This window comes from Oncorhynchus tshawytscha, unplaced genomic scaffold (assembly GCF_018296145.1).
Source record: "Oncorhynchus tshawytscha isolate Ot180627B unplaced genomic scaffold, Otsh_v2.0 Un_contig_9053_pilon_pilon, whole genome shotgun sequence".
NCBI lineage: Eukaryota > Metazoa > Chordata > Actinopteri > Salmoniformes > Salmonidae > Oncorhynchus > Oncorhynchus tshawytscha.
In genome coordinates, this window is record NW_024609538.1 from 1 (window position 1) to 15,584 (window position 15,584).

At 42.8% G+C, this 15,584-nt stretch overlaps 2 protein-coding genes across 4 annotated transcripts; both read right to left on the bottom strand.

The window, feature by feature from the left end:
• Nucleotides 1-381: 381 nt before the first annotated feature.
• LOC112243639 (mitochondrial Rho GTPase 1-A) lies at nucleotides 382-7,718 on the bottom strand (the record flags this gene model as incomplete). The annotated part of the gene is given in 6 exon segments (XM_042315764.1): nucleotides 382-490; nucleotides 1,939-1,991; nucleotides 2,198-2,251; nucleotides 2,343-2,386; nucleotides 2,633-2,773; nucleotides 5,911-7,718. Coding segments are annotated over 6 exon segments (438 nt in total), but the record flags the coding sequence as incomplete, so codon positions are not given.
• Nucleotides 7,719-7,764: 46 nt separating this feature from the next.
• On the bottom strand, nucleotides 7,765-15,284 carry adap2 (ArfGAP with dual PH domains 2). 3 transcript variants are annotated; one of them, XM_042315766.1, is made up of 13 exons: nucleotides 15,016-15,284; nucleotides 12,621-12,751; nucleotides 12,199-12,290; nucleotides 11,709-11,797; nucleotides 11,339-11,353; nucleotides 11,128-11,240; nucleotides 10,220-10,369; nucleotides 9,711-9,794; nucleotides 8,961-9,023; nucleotides 8,756-8,833; nucleotides 8,383-8,611; nucleotides 8,032-8,085; nucleotides 7,765-7,965 (listed from the first exon to the last, which is right to left on the bottom strand). In XM_042315766.1, the coding sequence occupies exons 1-12, from the start codon at nucleotides 15,101-15,103 to the stop codon at nucleotides 8,057-8,059; spliced, it is 1,161 nt and encodes a 386-aa protein (XP_042171700.1). In that variant the 5' UTR covers nucleotides 15,104-15,284; the 3' UTR covers nucleotides 7,765-7,965; nucleotides 8,032-8,056. The 3 variants fall into 3 exon arrangements, with proteins under 3 accessions (XP_042171700.1, XP_042171699.1, XP_024264001.2); XM_042315765.1 differs by having other exon boundaries at nucleotides 7,765-8,085; XM_024408233.2 differs by lacking the exon at nucleotides 11,339-11,353 and having other exon boundaries at nucleotides 7,766-8,085.
• Between the last annotated feature and the right edge of the window lie 300 nt (nucleotides 15,285-15,584).

Below are 15,584 nucleotides of genomic sequence, written 5' to 3' on the forward strand. Positions count from 1 at the left end.
TCAGATAACATTCTAACTGAAGTCAGGAGTTAGCTGAAACATTAGGAGTCTCCCAGCCCAGGGCCAGCAGACAACCTACATCACAAGGTCAATGCATCAATTAGATTTTCTAATGCCGTTTTCAGCTGTTTGGATTTCAGAACCGTATTCGAATATGAAACCATTGTTGATCAAAGTTTTGCAGGCCTGAATTCAATTAATCAGATAATCAGAGACCCTTAAAATACATTTCTAGTAGTTCAATACCATTTTGATTGAGCCTCAACTCAAGTGTAACACAACAACTCTCATTAGCCTAGCTATATGGTCATTCTCAATGTACTCTTGCTAGGCACTCAAAATGGAGGCGGTAAACAGAGTCACCAGTCAGTGTTCTCTTACCTCCACGCAGGTCTCAATGTCAGAGTACTGGTTCATGATGGGCAGGATGGTCTCCATACTGCTGTGTTCTACCAGGTCTGACTTATTCCCCACCAGGATCAGTGGTACCCTGCAACAACATCATATATGATCTTATATGGGGCGGCAGGGTAGCCTAGTGGTAGCCTAGCCTATTGTCTGAGAATGTCTCAAAAAGGAATATTTTGTCCTCAGGGGTTCTAGACTCCAATAGATTGTCAGTGTCACCTAACAGATCAAACCTTCAAGCTACAGTATGTTATACTAAACTCTAACAGTAATCCAGGCAGACTTAGCCTTGACACTGGATCCTATTAAAGAAATCCAGGCTCAATCCAAGACAACGTTATCTGGCTGTCTGCCGGAACACACAAAGCAGAATAAACACTATGGTCCTTTAAAACCTACTGTATGTAAAATGCAGTGTTCTAGATGGAAAATAAACATGTGATTCTAGGTGACAACATAAGGCTAAAAACATTAGGACTGTTTTCCTCAGAAAATATAGTCCGCTCCATGTTTTGTTCCCGTGCCACGATACCTCAGAGTATCGTGATACTGGTATTGTGACAACCCTAAAATCAATGTTGTCTGGCTGTCTGCAATTCAACTTACAGCTAAGAGGTGACAACAATGTCCATGACCTTCTGCTTCCCATATGGAAAACTGATCCATTGTATCACACTGTCTTTTTTCATTTGACCCCTTTTCCCTCCCCAATTTCATTGTATCCTAATTGGTAGTTACAGTCTTGTCTCGTCGCTGCAACTCCAGTACGGACTCGGAAGAGGCGAAGGTCGAGAGCCATGCGTCCTCCAAAACAGGACCCAACCAAGCCGCACTGCTTCTTGACACAATGCCCGCTTAACCCGGAAGCCAGTCACACCAATGTGTCGGAGGAAACACACCATACACCTGGCGATCTGGTCAGCGTGCACTGCCCCCAGCCCGCCACAGGAGTCGCTAGAGCGCGATGGGACAAGGACATCCCTTCCAACCAAACCCTCCCTAACCCGGACGACGCTGGGCCAATTGTGCCCCGTCCCATGGGTCTCCCGGTCGCGGCCGGCTGCGCCAGAGCCTGGACTCTAACCAGGATCTCTAGTGGCACAGCGATGCAGTAGACCACCTCACCACTCGGGAGGCCGTATCACACAGTCTTACATTACATAGCCATGAGTCATTCAGTAACCTTTCCTCCATTATCACATTGATATGGAGTAGGTTACACAAACAGGTTCAAGGTAGTGTACTTTCCCTTGTCTATGACATAACTGGTCCATATAGCAGGCTGGTCTTATAATGAATGGCATGTCATTGAAATGACTTGACACCCGTTTCAATCTACTAAGTGAAATGAGGCAAAGCTGTCAAAAACTACACCAGCACTTTAGGTATTGGTGCAGTCATTTCCAAATGCACTGGGGATTTAGTAACAGACTGTATACCCCCACTGTCCCTGACCAAGGGGAGACACACACACACACACACACACACGCAGACACACATGCAGACACCACAAGCACACTACACACACACCTGCTATCCTTGTCCGTCCTGTCGTTTATGAGGGGAATCCAATGACTTGTCACCTAGAAGAGAGAAAACACATATCAAACCCTGTTACAGCTGCACTGCCAAGACTCAGAACACAGGCCTGCCCTGCGCTCTCTTTAATTCAATATGGCCGACATGGTGAATAGAGTTAACAACGTGTAGGCAGTGCGCTGTTACTAAATCAAGACATCTGAATGTCAGTTATTCTTTGTCAGAGAGAATGCTTGGTTTATAAACTGACCTTCTCAATGGACTTCTTGTTGTTGACTGAGTAAACTATGCAAATAACATTTGCCTGTAAAAAAGAGAGAATGTTATTCTACCTTGGTGGGGATAGATGTTTACTTTATGAGGATAATACAGGGTTAAAATGGTATCCTACCAACCTTTGATATTTCTTGATACAACTGCTCGTCTGACTGTTCTGCTTCTACAGACACAAGACAACAACATCAAAGACAGTATGATATTGTCTTGTCAATCTGACACGTCTCCTACTCCACTGTCATAAGTACTGTCAGTAGAGCACAGTTTCCAGCCATAACATGCATTGACTGAATCCCAGTTCCGAAAAATAATAGTCTGTCTGTAGGGGCAGTCTAGTAACACTGAACAGTGTTCAGCATTAAACATTCAGTATTGATTGACGTTCAGGCTGTATGGTCTGTGGCGTTACCTGAGTAGTCCACTATGTGTGTGGGGACTCTCTCTGGAGTTACGTCTGCTGGGATGGTGATCTCCTCCGCTCGAAGGGGAACGTCGTCAGGGAACTCCTCGCTGACCAGTGACATGATCAGAGACGTCTTCCCCACTTTGGCTGTGGAGACGAGAGGACAAGTGTGTGAGTCAGACAGAAGCATCAGTGTGTGATTGCAATCAGGATAGCCTGATTCCAGATCTATTTGTGCTCTCTTGCCAACTCCTATGGTCATGTGACAATGACAGTGACAATGACCATAGGAGTTGGCGAGACGGCACAAACAGATCTGGAACCAGGCTACAATGAGGAGATAGTCCCTGTGATGGGAGATCATCAATTGAGCTTTAGTGTCACCTCTCAAACATTGTACCATACAATGTGCAGGTTTCAAGGTAATGTCACGTGGACAAGTACAGTGCCATGCCGTTCTTGCCAGCTCTAACCCCAACAATGCAGTAATCAATATCAATGTTGAACAGAAAATAACAAGGTAGAGCAAAAACATGAGAAATAGAAATAAGAACAACATGAAGTGAGTATGCTATATACATGGTCAGTTCCAATAGCATATTTACAATGTGCAGAGATACTGATAGGGGTATATATGTATAGGGGTAAGGTGACTAAGCATCAGGAAATATGATAAAAAGAGTAGCATATTTGCTGAATGTATGTGAGTGCGTGTGCATAGAGCCAGTATAAATATTTGTGCATGATGTGCGTGTGAGCAAATTAAGCTTTTGTGTGTATGAGTTTAGAGTCCTGTGAGAGCGCATAGAGACAGAGTCAAACCCGATAGTACATAAGGCCAATTTGTTAGCTATTTAGCTTAGGGAAAGAAGCCCTTAAGGAGCCTGTTGGTGTCAGACTTCATGCACCGGTACCGCTTGCCATGCGGAAGTAGAGAGGACAGTCTATGGCTTGGGTGGCTGGAGTCTTCAATGATTTTCCGGGCCTTCCTTTGACACAGCCTGATATAGAGGTCCTGAATGACAGTGATGTACTGGCCTGTCCACACCACCCTCTGTAGCGCCATGCGATCGAGGGCGGTACAGTTGCCATACCAAGCAGTGATGCAGCCAGTCAAGATGCTCTCAATGGTGCAGCTATAGAACTTTGAGACTTTGAAGGCCAATGCTAAACCTTTCCATCCTGAGGGGGAAGAAGTCACACCTTCTTCATGACAGTGCATGTCAGCCATTTTAAGTTCTGAGTGATTTGGACACTGAAGAACTTGCGACCACTGCAGCCCCAGGGATGTGGATGGGGGAGTGCTCGCCCCCTCCCCGTTTCCTGTAGTCAAAGATCAGCTCCTTGGTCTTACTGACGTTGAGGGAAGGTTGTTGCTCCGGGACCACACTGTCATGTAACTGACATCCTCCCTGTAGGCTGTCTTATCGTCGCTGGTGATCAGGCCTACCACCGTCGTGCCGTCAGCAAACTTGGTGTTGGAGTCAAGTGCAGAGTACAGGACGGAACTAATCGCACACACCCCTGTGGGGACCCCGTGTTGAGGGTCAGCGTGGCGGAGGTGATGTTGCCTACCCTCACCACCTGGGAGTGGCCCGTCAGGAAGTCCAGGATCCAGTTGCAGAGGGAAGTGTTCAGTCCCAGGGTCTTAAGCGTGGTGACGAGTTTGGAGGTGACAAAGGTGTTGAACGCTGAGCTGTAGTCAATGAACAGCATTCTCACATAGGTATTCCTCTTATCTAGGTGGGTGAAGGCAGTGTAGAATGAATTTGAGATTGTGTCGGCTACGGATCTGCATACATTAGACTGTTAGACTGATGTGTTGAGTGACTGAAGTGTGAAGATAAGAGCAGCTGGCAAGCATGAACAGGGACTAGTTAAGTGTTGGAGTGCCTTATTAAATTCCACGACTTGATTGAATCCAGCACCATAGTGCACAGCCAGAGGACACAGGGCTGCAGATACTGCACAGAGAGTTGCAGTTCTGATACGTTTCAACATGCATCCTTTTCCCTATCATAACCATTGATCTAACGCCAATGGAGGGGTTTTATCAAGCCGGGTTCAATTAGCCTGCAGTAGCTTTCACCCATATTATGTTGAGTCAGATCAGTGAATGGGCTCCTGCTTCAAGGGCGGTAGGACAGTTCATCAAGTTCAAGAACAGGGGCAGCCTCTGCAGGTGCATGGAAAGGACTTGTATCTATGGACACTTGAGCTGTGTTTACAGTCTGGCTGCCCAATTCTGATCCTTTTGCACTACTACTTGGTCTTTTGACCAATCAGATCCTTTTCCAGTAATTGTGAAAAAGATCAGTAGTGGGCTGTCTGTGTAAATGCATCCTTGGTTGCTGAGTGATATCACCAACGTTAGCATACACACGTACGGTTTTGGCTGCCCTCTCAAGGGACCTGTCAGCAATGCCAAAGAGAATGTGTCAATGTAGGTCAGCCAGCCAGTTGCATCTGATAAACAGATGTGAGTGAAGAACACAGGGCAGAAAGGAGGACAACCAGCATGTTGTCACAAGTTCCTTTAAAGGTCTCAGTTCTATCACATTCTACCCAATTTACCAATGTGATCATTAACAATAGTCACTCTCAAAAAAAATGTAAATGACATAAAAATATATGCATTGTGGATATGGGAGAAGATGAATGTAAATGAAATAGGGCCCTAATTTGCAAAGTGCACTAGATGTGGCTATGGGGATTTGGGAGAAGTGTATTGTGGAGGCCAAAAGTTGCAATGTGGCCAAATGGCTAAAATACACAAATCTGAGCAGAACATGATTTCTGGTTCCATGGAATGTCAAGCTGACAGTGTGCACGAGGACAGATCGATAGTGCAAAGCGCGTGCAAGGTTGAGTGAGTGTTCTATTGATACGATCCTAACTTACATTACTAGCTAGCTAGTTAATTACTGTGGCTAGAAGTTACACCAAACATAGTTTAAATAACTACAGCTACTGTGTGCGTATTACTAAGTGAACGAACCAATAGTCTTTATTAACTAGCCATTCACATTTGACTGCGGCATTTGCTAGTTAGCGAGGTATTTTGTTGGCTTAACGTCTTCACAATGTAACATTGAATCAGTTCGATGCAATGGTATTCTTAGTTGTGCGGTCATACAAGTACAAAACACAACCTAGGTGTACATTCGTATATACCGTGTATTCTGATTAATTTGATGTATTCGCGGAGTTAAGCTAGCTAGCATGCTAGCTAATTACTGTGTAGGCATCAAGCGCCAGCTATATTTAATGAATCAGCCACTTACGTTCCCCAACGAGTAATATCCTCACGTCCTTCCTCATATTTGCAATTGTTTTTTATTCACAAATCAATAAAGTCTTTGTTCTTTCATAAATATCATATATTCTTTGATGCCGCCCTACAGCAGTTTATCTAATGCCAGGCCTGCGCAGTTTAGACTGCGCTGTCAAACTGTGGTCGGCGCCTCTTTCTTTGTAGGACAAAACGGACGGAGGAATTTCTCCGTTAATTTGTTATCGTTTCTCTCGCTTCTTGTACAATTGAAGTTCCACGCTCAACAGCGATACACATTCTTGTAAATGACATAATTGTTTAAAACGCTATATTCCTTTATTTTCTGTACTTTCATGACATTTTGCACGAAACATTTCAGACGCACACCTCCTCCAGCTGACCTCCAATACCCGGCAACTACGGCAAGCAGTAGCAGACAAACGCTGTCTAAACATAGTAGACAACGCATCTGCTACCCTCTAGCGCTCATGTGGTGACATTGGCTTGGAATTCAAATGTAAGTGGCTTGATTTGATTGTTGTTGTGAAATGATAAAGGAGGCAGGGATTCAATTGCTCTCAACTCAGAAAGACGCTGAGGGCTCGAATTGAGGGGGTATGTGAGGATATGGCATACCCTTTGTTAAAGAAAAGGGCTAAAAACATACCCTTCTAATACATAGTTGTTATATTATCACAGTTTTTATTGGTAATCACAGTTGGTATTAGATATTATTCCAGTTGATATTAATTTTATAACATGTACGCACACTCACACAGGTTTACTTTCTCATAGCAACAGAATTGACCTGGTTTCACACTTAAAACAAGTGCACACAACTCTGCCATTTTAATACGGAAGGTTTGAGAATAACAATTTTACCTTCCATGCCGAGCAAGGCATCTAGTATTTGTCCATCATTTGTGGTGAGACAGTCCTGCCCCAATTCATTTTTCAATAATTCCAGTAGAACCATGTATCTGCATTGTAAATAAACAACCCACAGTCCTAGACATTGTCCTCCAAGAAGTAATATATTTAGAGGCCTGCTGTCACTAAGGGGGATACATTCAATGCAGTGATACTGGAAGTTTTCTTATATATTGAACAAAAATAGAAACACAACATGTAAAGTGTTGGTCCCATGTTTCATGAGCTGAAATATGAGCCCAGAAATTTTCCAGATGCACAAAAAAATGTATTTCTCTAAAATTTTAGGACCACCACATCTGGCTTCTTCATCTGCGGGATCATCTGAGACCATCCACCCAGATAGCTGATGAAACTGTGGGTTTGCAAAACTGAAGAATTTCGGCACAAACTTGCCAGAAACGGTCTCAGGCAAGCTCAACGTTGTGAATAGAGTGCCCCATCGTGGCGGTGGGGTTATGATTTGGGAAGGCATAAAGCTACAGAAAATTAACACAATTGCATTTTATTGATGGCAATTTGACTCCATAGAGACTCCGTGACGAGATCCTGTCGTGCCCATTGTCGTGCCATTCATCAGCCGCCATCACCTTAAGTTTCAGCATGATAATGGACGGCCTCATGTCGCAAGGATCTGTACACAATTCCTGGAATCAAAAAAAATCCCAGTTCTTCCATGGCCTGCATACTCACTAACCATGTCACTAATTGAGCATGTTTGGGATTGCTCTGGATTGACAGCGTGTTCCAGTTCCCGCCAGTATCCAGCAACTATTGAAAAGCAGTGGGACAACATTCCACATGCCACAATCAACAGCCTGATCAACTTGCGAAGAGGATGTGTCGCGCTGCATGAGGCAAATGGTGGTCACACCAGATACTAACTGGTTTTCTGTATCTGTGACCAATAGATGCATATTTGTATTCCCAGTTGTGAAATCCATAGATTAGGTCTGAATTAATTTATTTCAACAGACTGATTTCCTTATTTAAACTGTAACTCAGTAAAATCTTTGAAATTGTTGCATGTTGTGTTTATATTTTTGTTCAGTGTAGATGAGTCTTCAGAGTGGGTTTTGCAGCCAATGTTGGTGGAATCTCTCTCTCGAAAGTCAACGCTTTCTCGAAAGTCAACGCTTTCTCGAAAGTCAACGCTTTCTCGAAAGTCAACTCTTCCCTCAGCTCTCTCTCGAAAGTCAACTCTTCCCTCAGCTCTCTCTCGAAAGTCAACTCTTCCCTCGGATGTTGGCTTCAGCTGAAACAAGACAAGCCAGAAAAGCGTATATTAAGTTATTCACCATATGGTGTATGAATATATACTATGTACAGTACATGCACAGTGTGTGTGTCAGGGGGTTGGTGGCACCTTCATTTGGGAGGACAGGCTCGTGGAATAGGCTGGAGCGGAATCAGTGGCATGGTATCAAATACATCAAACACATGGTTTCCATGTGTTTGATGCCATTCCATCCGCTCCGTTCTGCCCATTATTATGAGCCGTCCTCCCCTCAGGAGTCTCCTGTGGTGTGAATACTGGTGACATGGCTCTTACTGGTGTAGTCCTGGGGCTGCATGGGTTTAGAGATGACCTGTCTGAGGGCCTCCACCCACTCTCTCTGTTCCCTCTCCTGCTCACACATGAAGACAAACTGGCGGTCCGGCGTGTCCACTGTGACTCCACACCTCCACCGGTTGCCTCTGGTCCTTTTGGGAATGCACTCACTCACTGAGTAACCATTGGTGTCTGTGCCGATGAACACAACTCCCAGCTCCTCAGCATCCTGTAGTAAACAGACACACACAACATGTTGATAGTGTAGAGATTAGGATTCGAGTGATACACACAGGTACACAGCGAATACACACACACACACACACACACACACCCCCATTTGAGATGATGAGGAGGTGGACTCCTTTCTTACCAGCTGGCTTTTGAAGTAAAGGAGCTTCCTGTCTTGGGAGTCCAAGATGAACCATCTCTTTTTGAACGTCTCCTTTTGCTTCCCAACAAATACACTTTATTGTCACTGTGTTCATAATGCAATTACATTGTAACAACCAGGTCACTTTACGTTTCTTATATCCAATGTCATTATTTAGTATGATAATCACAAAGTAACTACCTACCATAGGACCTGTCTTCTCCATGTATCCTTCTTTGAGGTAGTTTCTGGTAATTCTAGTCCTCAACTGTCAGAATACACATAATGAAGAGGAATACAGAAGAAGCATTTATAAGCATCAGTTCATTTATTGCTAATTGCAACAGTAGTTATTGATTGCTACGGTTCCTGAATATGTCCTTAGGCACTAGGAACCACTGTCTGTTATTTAGGAAATATTTACATCTAAATGTACTGGTATTCTGCAACATAAAACCAAGCCAATAGTTACTGGAAATACTATCTTGTGACAGACACCCTCTCAAAGTTGAAACGTGTTGAACTTCCTCAAATGCATTGATTCATTGAAGTCTGTCTTCACATGGCATAACAACACCCTATAGTTTCACGTTTTATTAGTCGTATGTACAGGATACACATGGTATAGACCAGACCGCCCAATGAAATGCTTACTTGCAAGTTCTTTCTCAACAATGCAACAACAATAAGAAATAAGATTAAAAGCAGAAAGTAAATGGCTCAGTAGAATATAATAGACATTTTATCATAAGTATAATAATGGAATTTATAGTATGTTTACACCCTAAAGTGAATGGTCTACAGGGGACAATAAAAATACCAAATTCATGTGGGGGAGACATTGGTAGCCTCTGATTTGACGGAAATAGAGATACTGTGCCGGTACAAACATGGTTGAAAAGAAGGGCATATACCAGAGAGAACTTTACTGAAATATAGTCTAACAAACACTTACTTCTTTATCACTTCCTGTGGGGTATGCTGTTTTCAGGTAGGCAAAGCGAGCAGCTCGAATGGCATTGAACCAGTTGACAATCTCCTGAGCAGGGAAGACTAGTAAGCTTTACACACTGATATACAGCATAATCTGCTACAGGAGGATGCCATAAAAACTATCTCCAACCAACTGTGAATACAAGCAGATCAACAAAGATCTCAGACAAAAATACTAACAAAAGCTTGTTTTGCAAAGTTGTAAATATTTTAGCATGGCTTCTTGCTCACTTATCCACTTCCTCGTGTTTTGGATGAGGCCATGTGACGGCAAACGTCTTTCTCTTATCTCAACTGGTAGTACCAGGAGATCAGTTTGTGATTTATCCAACTCCTCTGTACTTTTCACTTTCATAACAAACATATGGCAAAGGAGTTGTATAAAACACACAGTGACAGATCTTTGATCACCAGGCTATACAAAAGCTACTCTTCTATAATAAAGAGCGAAATACAGAGAGAAATGCCCACCTCTCCACTTTCGTGGTAGACAAAAATACTTCTGGTGTGGCTGTCTTTCTGGTAGGTAATCTGCAGACCATGGGCGTGACCAATTTTCTCAGGTTGAAAGGTCACATTCACGTCTTTGATGGAGATGAGCGCTTTGGGCCCTTTGGACGGCTGAGGGCGCAGAGTGATGATGTGTACAATGCAAGCCCAGTGAAAATTCAACAATGTGGCTTAACTATTTGTAAGCCTGACTTGAGAGAAAACTGAACATATGTCATAGTCAAATTATGTTAAGATGATTCACAAGTGAACCCCTGTAAATATTAGCAGAGCTATGGCACTGAACTCTTTTCACCTTTCAGTAGACATGTCCAGGAGGGGGTGTAATTTGAGATGGGAGTATCTAGAATTGACAATTGATAAATGCCATTGGATGAGGTAATGTTTTGGTCCTAAGTGGTACCAATAACGAGATACGAACTTCATTTAGGAGACCAAACTGAACAATAAGTTATAGCTAATGCTGTCTAGCTATGGGATACTCCTCTTTCAAGTAAAAGGTTATTTGTGCAATGTTCCTAAGATCTGTTATTCGTCATGTGAGTTGAGATGGGTGTGTCTTGGCTATAAATGATACTAAGAACTGTTTTGTAAGCACTCTCAGAGAATTCATTTATAGACACTGAATTGATCTGAGAGTCACAGGGCTATGGTGAAGCTCATTTTTAATTAAATATGGACTTTATAACATACTCTGACTTGTGTGTGGTTTGCTCTCTTAATGTTTAGTAATACAGGAAATTACCACGACAGGCACTGAACTCTTTTCACCTTTCAGTAGTCACACGTTCAAAGTATGTGACCATTAACAGTTTAGAAATTTGGCCGTGCAGCAAAGCTACCCAGCATGTCAATGACCTCACACTTACATCCTCCTTGTTGAAGTAAGCCAGGGTGAATTCCTTCTCAGACAGAACAAACTTCCTTCTCTGAAACTGTCCCTTCTCCTTCCCCTTCTTCCACAGCATCCCTTCATAGAAACCTGGAATGGACCCAAAGAAGTGTACTCTGTTACATCTCCGTAACTCATCAATACATGTGGGTATGCCTCTCATGTCTCTGTGTGTGGTTTCCACTCACGTGAACGATGCTCTGCTGTAGGTCCACAGAAGTGTCAGTGTGACAAGAATAGGTTTTTCTTGTCAGTGTACGATGAACAAACTACATTGATCCTGCAAAATGCCTCACTGTGGACAATATTTCAATGTATGTCCTTTAGCAAACGCTTTTATCCAAACCGACCTATAATCATGCGCGCATACATTTGTCATGTATAGGTGGCCCTGGGAATCAAACCTACTATCCTGGCATTTCAAGAGCCATGCTCTACCAACTGAACTACAGAAGACCACAATTAAAATAATACAGAAATATAGAAGAAATGGCAGAGGTTCTCTGTGTTATAACATGTGATTTGAACGTCCACAGACAAGCAGTAAAGCCAGTTCACCTGTCGTGTAGGCCAGTGGGGGATACTTTGTCTCGCCGGTAAATTCCATCCTCTCATATTTTGCTCTTATCCACTGCTCCCTTAAGACGCTGGGGGTAAAAAGGATGAAATGTTCTAGTTTCACAGGCTCATCGGATCCTTGAGTCCACAGTTTCTCCTGCATTGTTTTAGACAGGGTGAATAGAAACCCTAAGTATTGTCCATTGCATTTGTTTTTCTTAAACCTTCAAAAGACAAATAATTTTTCATTGGGAGGGAGAGACAACAATTGACTGACTGGTTAAATTATGTATAATTCCATTGTCAGAAGTTCCACTTCTTTATTTTTTTTAACAATACAATCCTTTCCTTCCCCTTCCTACATTGATGCGCAAAGTCAGCATCCTTCAACTTCCCTAAATGCTGCCATTCGTTTGTACAAAAACGAGTGCCCAGTGCCCAGAGCACTTGTCAGTGAAGTAGTGAAATGACCTGGGATGGCAACACTTACGCACAGTCTTCTTGCTGGGGCCGGTAGTAGAATGCTGGGACTGCTTTCTCATAGGTGGCTCTGCCTGTGGCATTTCCATTGGTTTTCATGAACTTTGTACCCAAACAAACACCCCAAAAGAAGGAAATTGACAGAGGACATAAATACATTGTATTGATTAAGATTGCAAACCAAACCAGTACCCAAAGTGGTCCTCCAAGATGAGAACCAGGAGTGAAATTGACATGTAGTGGTCACAAAACCTGGTCTTGAAGAGATACTGGTTGTGAAGGCTTTTATTCCACCCTAGCACAAAGTTAATGATCATTTGTTGATGGATTGATCTGGTTAGTGTTGGGCTGGAACGAGACACCTGAATACCCTGTAAGATCTCCAGAACCAGGGTTGGTGTTGACCACTGCTGTAAGAGATCCATTCATTACCTTCACTAGCTCGTCATCCCAGAAGTCGAGCCGTATGGATTTAACGCGGCTGATGTTGGACAGGTTGCGGTGCACTCCAGAGCAGTTCAGACACACAAATACACCCAGCTTATAGGACACCCAGTCAGGATCTATACAGTGTATGCAGAGGACAGGAGGATCACCAGAAAGAGACAAGACTCAAGATCACTCAAAACTCATGGAAAAACAGAGATCAAAGAATGAATGACCATCTCTGTGTGGTGTCACTCAGCACTGAAAATCACAGATATCTTTCAAAATAGTAAAATGGTGCTCAGGCCAGTCCTGGTTATTCTGTCACCTAGGCAAGACAAAAATATCGCTGCCCCTGTAAAACTAAAAATAGTACAAGTAAGCAAACTGATGTTGAAAAGCCATATTTTCCAGATGTTGAAGTTAGGTTCTGAATGAAAGATGAAAAGACATATTGTCCGGACATTGAAATCAGGTTCCATTTTGGTTCTGAATTCATGTTAAAAATATATATTTTCCCAGAAGTTGAAAACACGTATTTTCCGGACATTTGAAATCAGGTTCATTTTCCGTTCGGAATTAAAGTTGAAAAGGGGCAGAACGACAGATTTGTACCTTGTCAGCTCGGGGATTTGAACTTTCAGTTACTAGTTCAACGCTCTACGCACTAGGCTACCCTGCCACTATGTCAACATCATTTATAGATGTCTATGTTTGGGCCAAATCAACGCTTATCCATGCCAGATCAAAAACCAACGTCCGTGGAAATCAAGGCCGGGCTGGACTGCACCAAAAAACAACTGCTGGTCCGTGCTTACTGGGGTGTTGCCTACCCTGTCTACCTGCAACGTAATTTTATGAATGCCCATCCATGTGTTAGGCCCACCATTTGTAAAACAGGCTGTTGCATTTGCTTTATTAGTCCTGATTCCTGTGACTAATCAATTTGGCTATTTAAGCTCTAAATATCAGCTACCTAACTTTATCAGGAGTTATCCTGAGCCTATTTGCAATGTGTTTACACCACAGGAGTTATCCTGAGCCTATTTGCAATGTGTTTACACCACAGGAGTTATCCTGAGCCTATTTGCAATGTGTTTACACCACAGGAGGTTGGTGGCACGTTAATTGGGGAGGATGGGTTTGTGGTAACGGTTGGAGCGAAATAGGTGGAATGGTATCAAATACAACAAACACACAGTTTCCATGTGTTTGATGCCATTCCAATTGCTCCATTCCAGCCATTATTGTGAGTCGTCCTCCCCTCAGCAGCCTCCACTGGTTTACACAGCAGGAAATGTAGAAGTATTTTATTTTTCACTATGATCAGCTCATCAAAAACAAACTTGAAACCACAGATCATGACAATTTAGCTCCTATGGTGAAAGTCCTGGACAGCAGTTGTAGCCTGATTTATCCATTCCATATTTCCCAGTTTACTTTGACCGGTCCTGTTTTTAGGATATTGTAATGAGCTTGTAAGGCCACCGAAACTCACATGTAGTTTGTTGACTCACAAACATTCGAGGACGATTATTTCCCATAAAATGATCAAGTTGTAATTTATTTGGATGAACACAGTGCACCCAAGCACTAACCGGAAACACACAAGCGCCTCTCGAAAAACTCTCCCTCAGCATGCCCCAGCGTCATCATCACATACAGCAACTAATTTGCATAACATAGGCTGAGAGACGTTCGAATGTGTAAGCACATTACAACGGTGTGTTCATAAATGAACTTTGGAGTGCCAGAGTGCACTCTGGGCGTTCGTAAATTCAAAGCATTGTCAGACACCTCATTCTGGCAATTGTAAGGTTGTTTTCATGTTATCTAGAGCGTTGGCGACTAACTGTGCTGCTGGCAACAATTGTAAATCATTTTCTTGGACGGAAAGTTGGTGGAGTATGGCAGCGATGCGTCTCTCCAACAGCACCCCAAAAAGGCGCGCTGGGAATAGACAAGCTAAATATTTTGCGCCCCTGCCTATAACAAAGTGGGCACTGCTTATCACAGGGCGGCATCAGCGCTCACCTAAAAAGCCCATATGACACTGGTTGAGAGAAATTGACATTGTTTTGGGGCTAGAATTACGTGAGGTTGGAGGTGCGTCTTGGTCAGTTTAGCTCAGAAAATGACACCCTCTTCAATCTTCCGCCATTGGCGGTCGCCTAATGAGCGAGCAAGCCTTGTAGGTAGAAGTTATTGTTGAGTAGTGAGAAAGCGATGTCTACATGACACACACAAGCATTTACCCTATACATGACTATTTAACACACCACACACATACAAGTCAGAACATGGGCTGAATTATTTCATGTGAAGAAATAGTACTCATTGGCAACTTCATCCCTAACTCTTGAATTGACTAGGATTTAAATGGAACTACATTGTCACTCACCCGGCGCGCTACAGTCTGCGCATTGGTTGTTTTCTGGCAGTTTCCCCAATTCCAGCAAAAGCGTTTTGTTTCTGTCCTTGTTTGCCATTATTTTGCGAATATAAATCTGTATCGAATGTAGGAAATATTTTGGTTAAATATGAGTGGTGTAATTAGCCATTTACGTAACGAAATACAAATGTTGACGTTTCTGTGAGTTTGGACGAAAACTGGAACGTGTGTAGGACCACGACGAACGTAAAATGCTTGTGATTTTTATTTTGTAACATCCCACTACAGAAATGAAAACATGACGCGTGTGGTTTTGTTTGATACGCTGCGTCTGCGGCTTGTTACACGTGTCCTTTTTTATTTCCAAGTTTTATTACATTAATTTACCAAAAGATGTAAACAATACAAAAATATTTCATAATCACTTCTGTTACATTAGATTGCGTTGTGCTCAATCTAACCCGACTTGATTAATGTTTATATATTTAAAAAGACATCCTACCCAATGATTTACATATACACATCACTGATCCTTCCCTGCAATTACATAATGAAGCCATTGTAATTCATGAGAGAAT